The 16522-nt window shown below is 39.7% G+C and overlaps 1 protein-coding gene across 1 annotated transcript; it reads left to right on the top strand.

The window, feature by feature from the left end:
• Positions 1 to 1356: 1356 nt before the first annotated feature.
• Positions 1357 to 12795, top strand: chga (chromogranin A). The gene is made up of 7 exons (XM_067991047.1): positions 1357 to 1418; positions 1875 to 1921; positions 2025 to 2118; positions 2463 to 2531; positions 4026 to 4127; positions 4612 to 5567; positions 12543 to 12795. Exons 1-7 carry the CDS (start codon positions 1373 to 1375, stop codon positions 12624 to 12626), a joined length of 1398 nt encoding a protein of 465 aa, XP_067847148.1. The 5' UTR covers positions 1357 to 1372; the 3' UTR covers positions 12627 to 12795.
• Positions 12796 to 16522: the final 3727 nt, after the last annotated feature.

Raw genomic sequence — 16522 nt, forward strand, 5'->3', positions numbered from 1 at the left:
TTCGGGCATGGAATCTTCCTCCAAACGGTGCCTGACCTGGAGGGTGTTTCCCGCATTTTCTGTTTCTGTTTCAGATTTCCAGCATTTGCAGTATGTTGCTTTTTGTATAATATTCAATCCTCTGACCGAATAACAATGTCCTTTGGACCACTTTCTGACAGCGTCTCCAGCTCTTACGATACTCTCTAAGAGCAGTTATATAGCTGCTGATATTTTGGCCGCTTTAATTTTTAATAAGCGGTGGCAAATAGTAGTGCAATTATCAAATCCAAGGAATGATAGTTTAAAAATAAAATTAATATTTTATCCAGTAACACTTTTATTTTCTCTCCAACTTTCTCCTTTCCTCTCCCACCCTTCCTTGCTGGGGTATGGTTCTATTGGGGGGGGGAGCAGTATCTCTGGTACCTCTCCCAAGTGGCCAGTGTTCACGTGTGGGCCTAGAGACAGCGAGTGACTGCATTTATTATTTGTACTGAGAATGACAAAACAAGACATTTACTGTGGAAATGATGAACTTGCCTTGCCTATTGCCATTGATGCTATTTTGAACAGTCTGTTTGTACTGGCGCCAGAATCTTAAGTGTCCGTTGTTCAATGGGATGTTTTTTTAATTACTTAAAAATTCCGGATAACAATGGGCCTCAAAAATTGCAATGATTTTTTTTGCAAGTTTGGAACACTCAAAGTCATTATCCTGTATTACAAAACATAAGATTATATAACAATATCCTGTAAATAAAAAATAAAATGTTAGTGCAGAAATACTAACCTAAGCCTCCAAGTGTTGAAATCTCATAGTATTTTACACTTGTAACTCGCAATCTCAGTATGATCTAAACACAGCTACTAGCATACTGTGAACCTGCAGACAAAGTGTAGATTCATATATTTTACCTAATAAATGATCATTTGCATAATGTTTGAATGAATGTTGGACAAAGATTGAGCCAGCTGATTTCCTGGGAGCCTTTTGTCTGCTCCAGTAAGCACAGAACTATTGAATACCAGATGGTTTCTACGCCGCTTCTACTCACTAAGCTCAGCTGGATTGGCTCTGCCTCAGAAGCTGCTGGGATTCACTTGATTCTCTTCGATGTCACATCCGGCTGCTGGGATTTAAAGCTGGAGTTGCTGCTGCAATCCATGCCGTTCCCGGAGTCCTGCAGCAGACAGGCAGCTCTCAGCTCAACTCAACTCAGCCAGTCCTTCAATCTCCAGCCCCAAGTCATCGCGTCGAATTCTCTGTCTTTTACCTTGTGTTTTATTTTTGAAGGGGAGGTGGGGGGCGGGCTGTACGAGGAATAAAGGAGAAAACGGTGTGGGGTTTTTTTTTTGCACCTATTGAGCACATGCACATTCTGCAGGCAAAATGATAGCATTGGGATTTTTCACTTTTCTTTTACTTGCGAATCAAGGTAAGGACATTTAGTTGTTTCCCCTTTCTGGATAAATGTGTCGCTTTAGTCTCGTAGATACGTTGTGATTTGAAAAAAAAATAGATAGTAATCACGAGTTATGGAGAGACGGGAATGACCCATTTTCAGCACCAAGGACAGAGCAGGGTTGAGAGACGAGGGACTCGCGACCCCAGCACAGTCCTGTATAATGTATCCATCGTAACCAATGATTCTAGAAATGAATCCCAAATCGTGAAACTCTGTCCAGTTGTAGTAATAAAATGATGCTGAGTGTTGCTTAATTCCACCTACATGGCGTGTTGACAAGAAGTTGACTGTTTATATCGGTCTTTCGAAGCTCCAGTGTTTTGTCAATATTCATGACCTGGTAGCCCATGCAGACTGTTCTGAAATTCCTCTCGAATGGACAGTGGATTAGATTACATTTCCCGATTTGTTTCTTTTCTATTGCAGTTTTCTCATCTCCTGTGCCCATTGAGCAATCGAAAGCCGACGCCAAGGTAAGATAGTCTCCGTACGATTGTTGTTTGACCTTGGATGTCTTTCCCTTGGGGAAATTTAACCAAAACAGCACTCACTGAAACCCTTGTTTTTGCTGTGTAGGTAATGAAATGTGTTGTCGAGGTCATCTCCGACACGCTGTCCAAACCCAGCCCTTTACCAGTCAGCCAGGAATGCATGGAGGCTCTCAGGGGAGGTAGGCTGATTTCATCTCATTTCATTTTCTATCACCATTTCATCCAATTCCATTAAGTTAATTATGAAATCCATTTTATCTTCAGCATTAAACTGATTAAAAAAGGACATTTTGAAAAGTGATAAAGAAAACATTATTAAGATTTTCCACTTTAAATCAATTAATCGTTAAGCAGAAATCTATTTAATTTTTATAACTGTAAATCTTTTAAAAAGAAATCTACAGCCATCTACTGCTTAACTGATTAAAATCTAAAATTCTCTGCACCATGAAACCCAGACTAGGGCACATTCATGGATTTTAATGAATTGCTGATTAACTTTCCTATTCTGTGCTCTTTGCAGATGAGAGAATAATCTCAGTACTTCGACATCAAAATCTGTTACGAGAATTGCAAGAACTTGCTGCTGAAGGTACTTTGCCCAATGGCTGTGTTTCTGTAACTGTAAACCAGGAGACTTGGTATTTCTAAGACTGAGGACGAGTCTGAAATAGCGCCAGATTTGCAGGCTGTAACCACTAAACACCAATCCAACATGGTCACTGTACCCACTTTCTCCATGAACTCTGCATAGTTCCTGCAGCTAACCTAATTGGAAAAAAACAATCCTGCAGCTGTGGTCTCGCCACATAAATGTCGCCGCATTACATCGAGTCTACAGCACAGAAAGAGGCCATTCGGCCCAACTGATCAATGCCGGCATTTATGCTCCACACGATAATAATTCACTTAACCCTGAGATGAGCTTCCGACAACATATCCGCTCCATCACCAAGACTGCCTACTTCCACCTCCGTAACATTGCCTGTCTCCGTCCCTGCCTCAGCTCATCTGCTGCTGAAATCCTCATCCATGCCTTTGTTACCTTTAGACTTGACTATTCCAATGCTCTCCTGGCTGGCCTCCATCTTCCACCCTCCATAAACTTGAACTGATCCAAAACTCTGCTGCCCAGATCCTAACTTGAACCAAGTCCCGTTCACCCATCACCCCTGTGCTTGCTGACCTACGTTGGCTCCCAGTTCAGGAACACTTCGATTTTAAAATTATCATCCTTTTTTTTCAAATCCCTCCATGACCTCACCCTTCTTTACCTCTGTAACCTCCTCTAGCCCTACAACCCTCCGAGATCTCAGTGCTCCTCCAATTCTTGCCTCATGCACTTCCCTGATTTTGACATAGGAGGAAACCCATCAGTATATTTATGAATCTCCAATCAAGCCACTGAGGAATCTAAACACATCTGTAGATGTTCTGTTTGCCCAATATTGAGTGCACACTCTCTCTGTAAGAACACATCCCACTTAATCCAAATCCAGACAGTTTAGATACAGGTTGGCAGAGAGCTAGGTGCTGCTGGAGTCTCTCCTGCTAAAACAGTACCACTTACCACAGCTGCAACTCCAGCTAGGTCCACCTTACCTGTCGGGGTACTGGCTTCCAGGGCTAACTTTAACAAAATAGATCAATTATTTCAAAATAATTGAGTAAAGCACCCAGCTTTCACCATGAACATTAATTCAGTTGTCCGTACTTTTCAACACAGTTAATGCAATTAAACACACAGTTGACAATCTAACGATATATGGAATACTGCACCAAGGCATTAATAAAGACATCTCCATTTAACCCTACTGAAACCTGATATTGTCAGTAATATAGAACCTTCCTATGTCATTGCAATGTTCTACATTGACTGAGAACACAAGAAGGTACAAGTAACTCCATCTTCAAGGTGAGGGCAAATCATTAGAATCTGATATCATCAAGGATACGGTGAACTGGAATATCTGAGAACGGTCATAACATTTTCAACCCATAAAAAAGAATTCAACCAGCTCTGGATAGGATTGTAAGATTCAGTACTTTGTTCCGATAACAAAATTTCTTTGGGATTTTGGTGCAGGGGCCAATGAGAAGGCACTGCAAAAAAAGCAAAGCAACGATTACAAAGACAAGCTATCTGCTGCTCTCAGGAGTCACGTCGACAAAAAGATATCATCAGCAGGTTAGTGTCGAGGTAACCCAACTAATCCTTAGTGCATATTGCAGAGTCTCAGCATAATCCAGACACCTGTTCAGTTGCAGACCATCTTTTTGATCGGAGTCATGTAATGTTGGCTAAAAAATATTTGTGGTGTATTGCCAGAATCTGCCACTGAGAACATCAGAGACTGTTTAAATAGATTACATTGCAAAAAAAGCGGTATAGGTATAGGTTAACTAGATTTTCTGTGTTGCATTTGTAACACAAATACTATGTATAGATTGCTCTCTGTACCATCATTTAAAAAAAATGAAGTAGCATTAATTTAACATGCTGATACTCATTAAGTGATATATAACCAGCTCTTGCTGTCTTTGTTCCTGTTAGGATTCATGGTGTTTGGACAAGACATGTTTGCGGCAATGTGTTATTATGACAGCTGAGAAAAAGCAATTAATCAAGATGAATTCTTGAAAGTTCACTTGTTGTATTGATTGCTCTGCAGATAAATCATATGAGATCCCCGCAGAGGAATGGCAAGGATCATCTGCTGAGATAGTGGGAATAAAGGACAAGGAAGAGCAGGACAGCGTAGAGGGGTCACAGCCAAATGTAAGTGGACACCGCTTTCTGGACATGCAGGATACAACTACAGGCTCAAACAGCGAAACAACCAACAGTAGAGATATGCCGACAGAAAAGAAAGATGCAACGGGAGATGAGCCAGTAAAGCGTGGTTCCACTGAAAATGAATCTGTTGCGGAGCAGTCCCAGGATCAGAGCCGAAGTGAGGAGCATAGTACAGAGGAAAGTGAGCAAAGCGAAGATGAGTACACCCAGGAAGAGGAAGTGGATGAAGATCAAATCAAAGAGAGTGAGGAGGACGAGGAAGAAAAACACAGCCGTTATGATGACAGTAAGGATGAGGAGCTAGCTAACGGTGAAGAACCTTCACAAGAAGATAGAGGCGATGGAGAAACACAGGAAGAGAACAGAAGCCAAAGTGAAGACAGTGACCATTCAGAGGGGGATGGGAAGATCTCAGAGGAAGAAATAAAGTCCAATGAGGATAACAGGAGCCACCAGAATTCAGAGGATGAAGAAACAGAGGAGGATGAATACTCAAATAATAGTGATGAAAAGGACAGGTTGTCTGAAGAAGAGTGGGTGGAGAGAAAAAAATGGAAGAAGATGGGTGAACTGGCCCCAGAGCAAAACTCAAGAAAACACGGAGAAATAAGCGATGAAGATACAGCTGTGTTAGAATCTGGAAATCCCAAACCACAGAACAAACATAGTAATTTCCAAAACTCGTGGGGAGGTAGAAGATCTCACTCTGGGGAAGATATCAGGGAGAAAGGGAAGAAGAAACCCATTGCATCATACCCGGTGCGAAAAAGGCTTGATGTGGAGGATAAGAAAGAGAAAGAAGAGGAAGGAAGTGCCAATAGGAAAAATGAGGTTTGTGTCATTTTAAGTGCACTGGCTGATTTGTTGTGCTTCCCATCAGTGGTGATCTGTATCATGGTTGTGATAGTTAGTTGCTAAGATGGAGCTATCTCTTACCAGGCCTATTTCTTGTAAGCCACTGCTCAGATACTCCCTTTGGGGGAAGTTTCTGTAGATTAGCAACTGCTTATAAACTCCCAGTCGCTGCCCCTGGGGAGGGGACAGATAACCACGGTCAGAAAAACAAGGAAATGACTGTCTTTCTTTTTGACACTGAAGCATGACAGATTCAGGCAAGTTACGAGACATGTCAATCTATCTAGATATATCTTAACAGGTCTCATGTGACATTAGCTAGTCAGAAGATATGGGTTGTAATTTTTGAAATCGATGGAAATGAAAATCGTACAGGTGTAAAATGGGTGGTTGATCCGCTCCGCCAGTTCATCCCCCAAAAGGTGAATGGTGTTTTATAATAGTGTTATCAACAAAGTATGATGGGAAAGGGGTTACAGGAAGTGAGTGTCACACAAGAAGTGTGCACTATACCCAAGATACTTACTATTACCAGTAGATGTACCATGGCATTGAATGGGGAAGTCGAGATTAAATTCAGCCTTCAGGTGAAGCGGAGTTAGACGGACAGGGATAAATGAAAGCGGGCCAAGGGAGGATTACAATGCTGGAGGCTAGAGAGTGAAGGTATGGGGGAAGGGAGAAGGTAGAGCAGGGTTACAGGTGAGAGGGTAGAGCAGGGTTACAGGTTGGGAGAGGAGAACAGCATAATAACAACCAAAAGATAATTAAATTATTTTTACTTTTAAATGAGGGAAATGACTCACCTGGATACCTTACCAAAATGGCTGGCAGTCAGACCTGTGAAAAGGAACAAGGTGTTCTGTCACCCAGTGGACAGAATGTGGAACTGCAGGCAGACTTAACCCAAACTTTTTAATAGGGAATCTCAGAATCACAGGCTTTTGTGACTGAAAGTGTGACTAAAGGCTGTGTGCTCTAAATGGCAAATCTTATTAAGGTGCCACATAGAGGCATCTTAGACAATTACAAATATAATGTGGTCTGGAAACAATTAACATGTAAACTCCATAAAGAATATTGACAGGACATACCAATTTTAATAATATATGGATAGAAGTAAACGAAAAGGGGTGAGGATGATGTGCATATGATTAGGTGCAGGTGTAATCAGGTATAAAATATCGTGTAAAAATTGTAAGGATTTAAATTGCCGTGATAAATTTATACTTTTTATTTAAAGGCCTAATACGGCAACTATTTTTTAAAGTGTAATGGCAAACTCATTTCTCCATAGTCCAAATTAGAAATATTTGATAATAATCTACCCTACATTCATTTGTAATAGAAGCTCGTAGTTATAAAAGTTTAAAATGTATTTTCACACATGGTGTGACTGGCTAAAGTAGGTCTCTTCATCCTGTACATTATCAAGTAATGAGTTAAGCCATTTCTAAACATAGTAACTATTATTATCTAACACAGTGGAGGGGTTCAAATTACATCTACAATGAGAGCAAAGCTAGTGTGTTCCAAGGCTGTGACTCTCAATTTAGTTTTGTTTACCTGTGGAGACTTACTGGCGACTTTATCTTACTGTCACTAACACTTAATGTGATAGCTGGTGCTTTTTATCCATGGTACTCCATGTCATGTGACAAAGGTGGTGCAATACAACACTATGGAACCACACAAAGATCACTATTACTAGTGGACTAGAAGGGAAAGTATTACTGAAATCATTAGATTTGGTTTCAGGGATACTGGTCACGCGTAGATATTGCAGAAGACTAACCTAAACAAAAGTTATATTTGTGTATGGGATCAAGAGATAAGCTCAACATGGTGGCACCAAGTGTCAACACATTTTTTTCTTTTTATCTCAGAAAATAGAGGTTATATCACGGCCAGTAGCAAAGTTTGAGACAAACCTCCACAAGTGAAACTGATAATGATAAAACTGGAGGTCAGTTGTTGGCTCCACGTTTGGTAATATTTATCAACAACAACAACTTGCATTTATATAACGCCTTTAACGTAGTAAAATGTCCCAAGGCGCTTCACAGGAGGGTTATCAAACAAAATTTGACACCAAGCCACATAAGCAGATATTAGGACAGGTGACCAAAAGCTTAGTCAAAGAGCTAGGTTTTAAGGAGGGTCTTAAAGGACGAGAGAGAGTATTCCAGAGCTTGGGGCCTAGGCAGCTGAAGGCACGGCCCGCCAATGGTGGAGCGACGAAAATCAGGGATGCGCAAGAGGCCAGAATCACTATTGCCAAGAAATATATTTATGCATCTGTATTTTTTTCAAATTCTCTCCCCTCCTCAAGGCGGTAACTCCTGCTGGAGGATGAGTGCATAGTGCTGAGCATGCTCTGGTACCTCAGCAGGTGGCATTTATTGATGTGTGAGCTTGACAATGAATGGCAACTGGCCATTTTACCATGGAGGCATCACAAACCAGCCTGATCCTGTCTTCAGTGGATGTCCACAAATGGGCACTTCTGGCAAAGGCTGCTGGGTAGTGATCAGGAGTAGAAATCCTGTTTGACTTTTCCCTTCCATTGTCACCAAAGCCAATTGTAGTTCCCCTGCCACTAATCAGCTAACTACACAGATCAGGGATTGAACCTGGGATCTTTCTGGTCTACGTAGTTTAGATGCTCACTGGATAAAGTAGCTGAGCCATTTGAGATGCCCTTATGCTGTGCATTTTACTGTGTGATAACATAGCATAAATGTGGAAACATAAGTATCTCCATAGTTTCCAGAACACACACATAGTAGAAAGAGGGCATACACATTGGGACCAGTGATTTACATAAATCGTTGCTTGGTGCAAGTAATATAACTCACCAGCTCAGCAAATGGTGGTGAGATAATATTACAAGTTTATTTTCCTTAAACCACCACTCCATAATATGCATTTTATTCATACAATAGGCATACATACATGTGATCAACACATGGTGTATTTTTAAAAAATTGTAACTTCATCATTTTCAGGCTCACTTGCTATTTAAATGTGGAATGTTGCATACAGTGAAGTGGCACAGCAAAGTGTTTTCTCAATACAAGTCTGAGGGCGAAATGTGCATGAAAGGCACATAAATTAAGGTAGACAGAACTTGTGCATGTAGGACTTGATTTTAAATGTGTGATTAATGATACAGTCCTATTAATAGTGCATTCACACTACAGGTTTAGTATTGGTGGAAAAGGCTTTCAGCTTCATACCAATGCTAAACTTGTGAAGTGTAAACCAAGCCTCGAGGCTCAATCTGCCTCTGAAGCAAAGCAGTGTGAAGCTATCAACTCATTTCACCTTGCTGTGGTGTCAGGTTGGGCCCTGACATTCACACTGCAAGTACAGCTTTGGTGCAAAACAAAACCACTTTACGGCAACACTAGGGGTGGATGTGAATTAATTTACTTGCGAATGGCTAAATAAGATGCATCATGACATCGGTGGCATTGTTTTTGATGCATTTTGGAGGCTCGAGGAAAGCATAAGCACCAATTTGAAGACACAGCTAGTGTATGTTTATTTTCACCTCCTCAGTTACCCCTTTATACAGACAAACCAACTATTACACCATACTCATTCAGTGAAATTTGGCAACTTGTCCCATTTGCTGGCACATTGTGAGAGCGCTGAGGTTTGACCTGGATTTCCCATCTTGTTTCTGCTCATTCCCCCTCTCCAGATGGTCTAGCTGAAGCTCAGAGTTCAATGTATGGGAAACAGCAGGGAGGAACATGGACTTACCCCCTTTTCTCTGTAGCACAGTTCACCAATGCTCCATTATTTAGCCATATTTTATTTTTCTTAAACCTTATTTATCAAAAAATAATTAATCCATTGCTGATGTCCTGTGGCATTGCTTCTGGGTACTCTGGGCACTGGAGTGTAATTGTGATGTTTAGTGTGGTCCCAGCCAAAGCTGGGAGCGGAGCTATGCGGGGGGTCAGGGAGTGAAAGATAGCTTGGAAGGAAGGGAAGAGAGAGGCTGGGGTGTGTCGCACAGAATTTTAAAATTAAAACCACTGACCTGGACCGAAGCTTGGCCTTGTTTCAGTTTTATTAGCTTTGAAACAAACTCAAATATGCTCACCAGAACAGTTTTTTAAAAAAAAATGTTTATTCAGTGCAGTTCCACACAGCCTCCATTACAAAATGGTTTTATGAATAAATTGTGTTTCTTCCCCGGTATTTTAAAAAATATATTAGGCTCTCAATGTTATTTTTTGGTCCTGGAGAAGCAAGATGACCACTCAAAACACTTGGAGATTCTTTTCTCAAGCATTTGATCAGTTGGGTTTTGCTTGAGTGGCTGGTTCCAGATTGGTCATTTTTTCTTACTAGTTTAAATTTGAGAGAATCAGTAAACAGTCAATGATGATTTGGGCCAATCAAAAGTGGATTCTGATTTTTCATACAACATACATGTGGAGTGTGAAGTACACATTTAGTGTATGGTCTGGAAGACTTTTAATTATATAGGTAGATTAGATTAGATTGGTTTTGTATATACAGCTTTACTGAAATATTAGCAACGCATTCCTATTAAAAAAAAATGAAATGGATATTTATTTATAGCAAAGTATTTATTATTGCTAACCTGTTTTTATGGTTGGCGTAACAATTAAGTGCCCAATCAGAAGAAGACCACCATTTTTTAAGCTGCAATTCCTAAGGCTCAGTGCAAATACTTACACCTGCTTAGACAGGAGCACAAATGAAGCCTAGAAATGAAAACTAAGTTTAATAGCCAATATTTATAATATTCTACATACATAAAGACAGGTATTTCATTCCATTACTGTCATGGAGGTCACAGCTTCTCTGTTACCACATTCTTAAAGAGTACTTCATTGAAAATTTGTCAGTCATCTTTATTCTGTGAAAGTACATTTAAAGGAATAGTTCAAGGAAGATTCAGAAAAACATTATTGTGAACTTAACTCCAACAGCTGCAAGGTAAAGACCTAAGAGGGTATCATGGAGGGAGGTTGGGAGGTGGGAAGCATTTTAATACCAGGCACTCCCTAGCCTATTTGGAATAAAAATTGTTTAAAAATTCTCTTAGCTGGCAGGAGAGGTGCCTAATTCGATTGTTTTCAGTCAACTGTTGTTTCAGGTTTCCCCTCTCAGCAGGGAGAAAATGTCAAGTTTCTCTTCTTTTGAGCATCTGAGGACTCTGTCCTACAAATTCACTTCAAAGCCCTTAAAGATGATGGGCACAAATACATGCAGCAGTTCTATAAAGAGACATTTCTAATAGCTGTGCCTCTATGCATACTTTTCATGATTCTTTCTATTTTTGGATATTATGTACAAGATGGGCAGCAGTTTACAAGATTATACAGTGTCAATCCATTACTCACCGTGATTCTCAATAATGGTGAAAGAAATTTGTTCTACTGAGCATATGTAAGACAAAAGAAATGAAACAGCTAACATCTAGTGTATTCATGAGGCAGAGAAATGAAAGTCACAGGGTCAGTCTAATGGCTGAACATGGCATATCCTAGCTACAATACCTGGAAATACATTTTTATTAAGTAACTTGTTATAGTCTATAGGCCAGCAAAGTCAGTAGAAGTTGATTTGTGATAGCAGCAGAAATAGGATTTCAACTCTCATTGGTATTTCTTCACACAAGTGCTAAGTTATATTTATTTATGTTCACTGACTAGGACTCTTCACATTGACCCCAGTTTTACTTATTTCGCTAAAGATGCTAGATACAGTAGAGGTACAATTGGTTGTTGTAACCTTAAATGAAGTAAAATAATAGCAGCAGAATTTGTGATTAAATCGACATAAATGCAGCACTCAGTGCAAAGCATTCTCTTTTCCTACATGGAGCAACTCCATTTTGTTATTTTTTACATATATTTGACATGTAAAGTATTTCAAGCAAGTCCTGACCCCATCAGAGTATTAAATGAAAATTACAGCTGCTAACCGGTCCTTCAGGATTTTATAAGATGAAGGGAAGTAAGCATTTTCGTTCAAAGACTACCTGAAACTGTTACTGTATCGAGTTAGATCATAATGTATAAATGTTTTATCATGTCTTCAGAAAAATACTCCTCACCGAGAAGATCTTACTCAAATTTTTAAGAAAAAAACTATTGATATTTATAAATGATTAAAAATCTTGCATAAGGCATGCACTTCCTGTCCATAAATCTTACTATGTTATCACAATTTGTGATCACACTTTTCTGTCATCATTTACCATTGTAAATTGCTGAGTTGGCATTTCCCATTCAATTTTGCCATGTCAACTGCCACTATGTAGTTGCCAGCTCTGGCCACTCAGTGGCTCTGTGAAGCCAGTTATGGATCTCTCCCATTTCCATCACTACATTGTATTAGTGGCTCAGTGGTAGCATTCTTGCCTCTAAGTCAGAAGGTTGTGGGTTCAAGTCCAACTCCAGAGCCTTGAGCACATAATTTAGCCTGACATTTCAGTGCAGTACTGAGGGAGTGCTACAGTGTTGGAGATGCTGTCTTTCAGATGAGATGTTAAACCAAGGCTGCATCTGCCCTCTCAGGTGGACATAAAAAATCCCATGGCACTATTTCAAAGAAGAGCAGGGGAGTTCTCCCTGATGAGCTGGCCAACATTTATCCTTTAACCAACACCACTAAAATAGATGTTCCGGTCATCTATCTCATTGCGTTTGTGCGACCTTTTGTGTAAATTGGCTGCCGCATTTCCTACTTTACAACAGTGAGTACACTTTAAAAGTACTTCATTGTTTGTAAACTGCTTTGGGTCGCCCTGAGGTCACGATAGACACTATATAATTGCAAGTCTTTTCTTTCTTTCCCAGCTATGACGTACAGAGACTGTTCAGTAATCATCTAGAAATCAGTTGCTAGAAATTCTCCTCTGTGTTAAATAACATTTAGGCATGTCTAATATTTTCCCAGGAGCAAGAAGCGGAGAACCTTGAAGAGATTGAAAGTGAACTGGAAGCCATGGCACAGAGGTTACACAAAATGCGTGAAGGTTAAATCATGTAGTACAAAGCTCAGTAATAATGAAGCAATTATCAGCACCTTCAAAGTACATTTCATTTGATAAGTAATATTTTATCTAGTGTATCAAAATCACCAGTGCTTTCTAGAGGTCTATATTCCACTTTTTTTTTTCTTTCTGAGGTGCTGCTATATTCTAGCTTACTAAATCATTTTGCATTGTTTAGTTTAATGAAAAACACCAACTCCCATTGCACTTTTTTTTCTACAATAGCTGAATCAGTTTGCAATATTTTACTTTGTGGTTTAAAATGCAATGGCTTTTTAGAATACTGTATGGAAGAAATGAAACTCAAGTTAAAATATTATTGTACTTGGTGATTGTGTGTACCAAGTCAGACTAATTGTATTGTACATTCTATATACAATTTATGTAATTAAAATAAAACAACTTTTACCCCATGGTCTTTGCTTTTTCCCTCTAAATCTCATTTAAAAAAAAAATTAAAGTGGAGATATGTACCTCCAACAATATTAGGTCGTGTGTATTATGGGTAAAAGCTAAGCTTCAGCTTGGTCTATTCATATATGTGAATGATTAACATTGATGAATGAAAATGTTGTTTATTTTAAAATTAATGATATTTGTCATTCATAGTTTTGCCACTCACATACCCTTACATGCAGTATACTGGTAACTGCCAGATCTGTACCACTGCAGTGAAGCAGCTGCTTACATATAATGCTTCAAAAACCTGTTGTTCGCCACATAGACACTGGCCATTGTTCTTGAATCCCCAGTTAACCAGATAAAAGGCAAAATGTAAATTGGGGGAAAAATCCTATTGAATAACTGGATAAGAATGTAAGGGCAATACTGGGGAACAACAAAGCAGGTGGATAAATTGAACTTCACATCGGTTACTGGAGTTGACCCACTCTTCAAGACATTCTTTGGTATTTAAACAGAATGCATGGAATGAGAAAAGCCAACTTCCATAGACCATGCACAATATATCATATATATAGTCTACGTAGAAACATAGAAAATAGGAGAGAAGTAGCCATTTGGCCCTTCGAGCCTGCTCCGCCATTCAATATGATCATGGCTGATCCTCTATCTCAATACCATATTCCCACTCTCTCCCCATACTCCTTGATGCCTTTTGTGTCTAGAAATTTATCTAGCTCCTTCTTAAATATATTCAGTGACTCGGCCTCCACAGCCTCCTGAGACTGTGACCCCTTGTTCTGGACCCCTCAGCCAGGGGAAACATCCTCCCTGCATCCAGTCTGTCTAGCCCTGTCAGAATTTTATGTGTTTCAATGTCTACCCCAGGCATTTAATCTCCCAAGTGACATAGCTACATTAATGTTCCCTGATCCTCAAAATAAAAAATCCGTCTTCACATCACCATTATTCAATCCTGGCCAATTATCCCCCAAAGACAATGATCCTCCCATCACGCCGGCCGCAGAGAACCACTGACTTATTGGACAGTTGCCTAAACGAGCTATATATAGGGAAGGTTATGTGGCGTAGCACAACATCCTGTAACAAATCCCACAAATTTCCACACGCAGCACTATTTGCTGCTGAGAGCTGCAATTTTGAATCGAATGCTCCAGAGGCTGTGAAAATGCCTGTATCTGCATAATAATAAATCACTTACTAAATTGTAGCAAAAGCAAATTAGTGCAGATGCTGGAAATCTGAAATAAAAACAGAAAATGTTGGAAAATCCTCAGCAGGTGAGGCAGCATCTGCGGAGAGATAAACAGAATTAATGTTTCAGGTCAATGACCTTTCATTAGAGCTGGACGATTTTAGAGATTTAACTGTTTTTAGGCAAATACAGAACCAGGGAAAAGAAGGGGGGAACGAAAGAACAAAAGGAGAAGAGGTCTGTGATAGGGTGGAGGGCAGGGGTGATTAAATGACAAAGGGGTTGATGGTGCAAGACAAGAAGGGGGTGGTAATGGGACAAGTAAAGAAACAAAAGATGGGTCCAGAAGAGGTGTGAATTGTTACAGCCAATAGCAGAGGGGGAGGGAAGCATAGAAAATCTGGCAAAAAGGAGAATGCTCCCGTAGCCCGGGAATGTGGTGGAGAAAGGTATCAATTGTAGCTATCAATTGAGCACACTACAAACAGATTTTTCAGCAAAACTGCCATTCAAATACATGAGGGATGCCATAGAATTCATTCTTCAGTACAGATTAATTGAACATCAGTGGAACCTCCACTGGTTTTGCTAGGGGAGACTAAATAAGCTGATGCTCTCTGAGGATCAGTATAAACTTTTGAGCACAGTCATTGGTATTCGCAGGGTAGCTGCAAGAATGGTTGGTAGCGATTTGTAATCATCTTAATGGTAGAGAGCAGCTCTGCATTTATTTGAATCAAATTGAGATTCTTGGTTCATTTTTCCCAGCAAATATTGCCTTCACATTATTATATTATGTGCATTCCTTTTAAATGCAGTTCGTTTTCAATTGTTTTCAAATGGTGCATAAAATTCTCTCCTCAGAATTACCAATACTCCACTATTTGAGTTTTTTTTCCTCCTCTGTTCTGGTTAACTATTAAAAATATACTTGTATCTACACTTTCAAATACATCTATTTAAAATATCATAGTGGTTTTGGACAATTTTATATACACCGTCATTTATGTAAGCGGTAGCTATGAAATTATTTAATCACCATTCCGAATGGGTAATGATATTCATGTTACGATATTTTTTCCAAACATACTTTTAGTTTTAATTTAAGTCATTAAGTGTCAGCATCCCTTTTGCTTGTATTTGTCCCCAGTGAATTGCAGGGTGATGTTGGAAACCCGAGACCAACCAGAGCTTTTTTTACATTTATATCTTAAAGATAAAGCGCCTGTTTCAGGAAAGTGACCTCCCCCTTTAACATTCCTGTCAGTCGGTGATCTCTTGTGTGTCCCCAATGTGTAACACAGGGTCTCAATTGCTTAACAGCATGCAGAGGTGAGGAACCAGATCCCTTCCATTACTTTGCTGGAACAGGCAACTTTAATCCAACGGCGGATTCACAAACCATGGGATTCTGTGGGCCAACGATGCTGTGGGTTCCTTGTAGGTCCTCTGTCTTGGGGGCTGCAGGAGAACCACACGTCTGCAGTTAGCGGCACTCCTTTAAAAGTGCTTAACACTTGGGAACTTAGAATATCACTTGTTCCAAATTTGCAAATGTTGGCCTAGATTTTCCTGGGGACTTGCACCACTAGTAATAGCAGATCTACAGCGTAGGGACCCTTGAATGACATAAAAGAAAGAGGAAATTATGGAGTAAATGACTTGCACCATTAATTATGCTGCTACATATTTTCCTGGGAATTTTGCGCCGTTCCGCTGTTACCCTCACCGAAAACAGTTAGAAGGCAATCATCATAGCTTCGCCCCTATTAAAATCAATAGCAACCATGATTTTGCTGCATTTAAGGTAGTTTTCATGTTACTGCCACTTAGACTTAAAAATAATGACTTAAGTGGCCTGGCAGTGGTGTGATTTATTGCACCAAGATCAGATTTAAACTCCAGTTGTTAAAATGTATTACTGTTGCAAAGATTAACAGTTAGGATCTTTGAGTATCCACTTCCTGCCTCAGGGATTTTCAATTTTAATATTGCCTGCTATATGTCCGGAGCCCATTCAATTTATAAGATCGTTTTCGGAATTGAAATGACCCCTTTTCTGTCTCCCCACAATACGCAACCTCACTAAAGCCGCTAACACAGCAAACATATCTTTTCTAATAACTCTAGTTTGCTTATTAATCACTATTTTATGAGTAATTTGATGTACACACACCTCAAAAACATTTCAAGCCCATTTACTCAGAGGAAAGTCAGCATGTCATTATATAAATTTTTGCTGTCCACAAATATTTGCAATGTTCA

This window comes from Heptranchias perlo, chromosome 10, assembly GCF_035084215.1.
Source record: "Heptranchias perlo isolate sHepPer1 chromosome 10, sHepPer1.hap1, whole genome shotgun sequence".
In the NCBI taxonomy this organism is placed as follows: Eukaryota; Metazoa; Chordata; class Chondrichthyes; order Hexanchiformes; family Hexanchidae; genus Heptranchias; species Heptranchias perlo.

Bases quoted from the DNA above. Each gene is read 5' to 3' on its own strand.
- chga (XM_067991047.1), top strand. From the start codon at position 1,373: ATGATAGCATTGGGATTTTTCACTTTTCTTTTACTTGCGAATCAAG. The intron at 1,922-2,024 runs GTAAGATAGTCT...TTTGCTGTGTAG, and splicing joins AATCGAAAGCCGACGCCAAG to GTAATGAAATGTGTTGTCGA. The intron at 4,128-4,611 runs GTTAGTGTCGAG...ATTGCTCTGCAG, and splicing joins CAAAAAGATATCATCAGCAG to ATAAATCATATGAGATCCCC.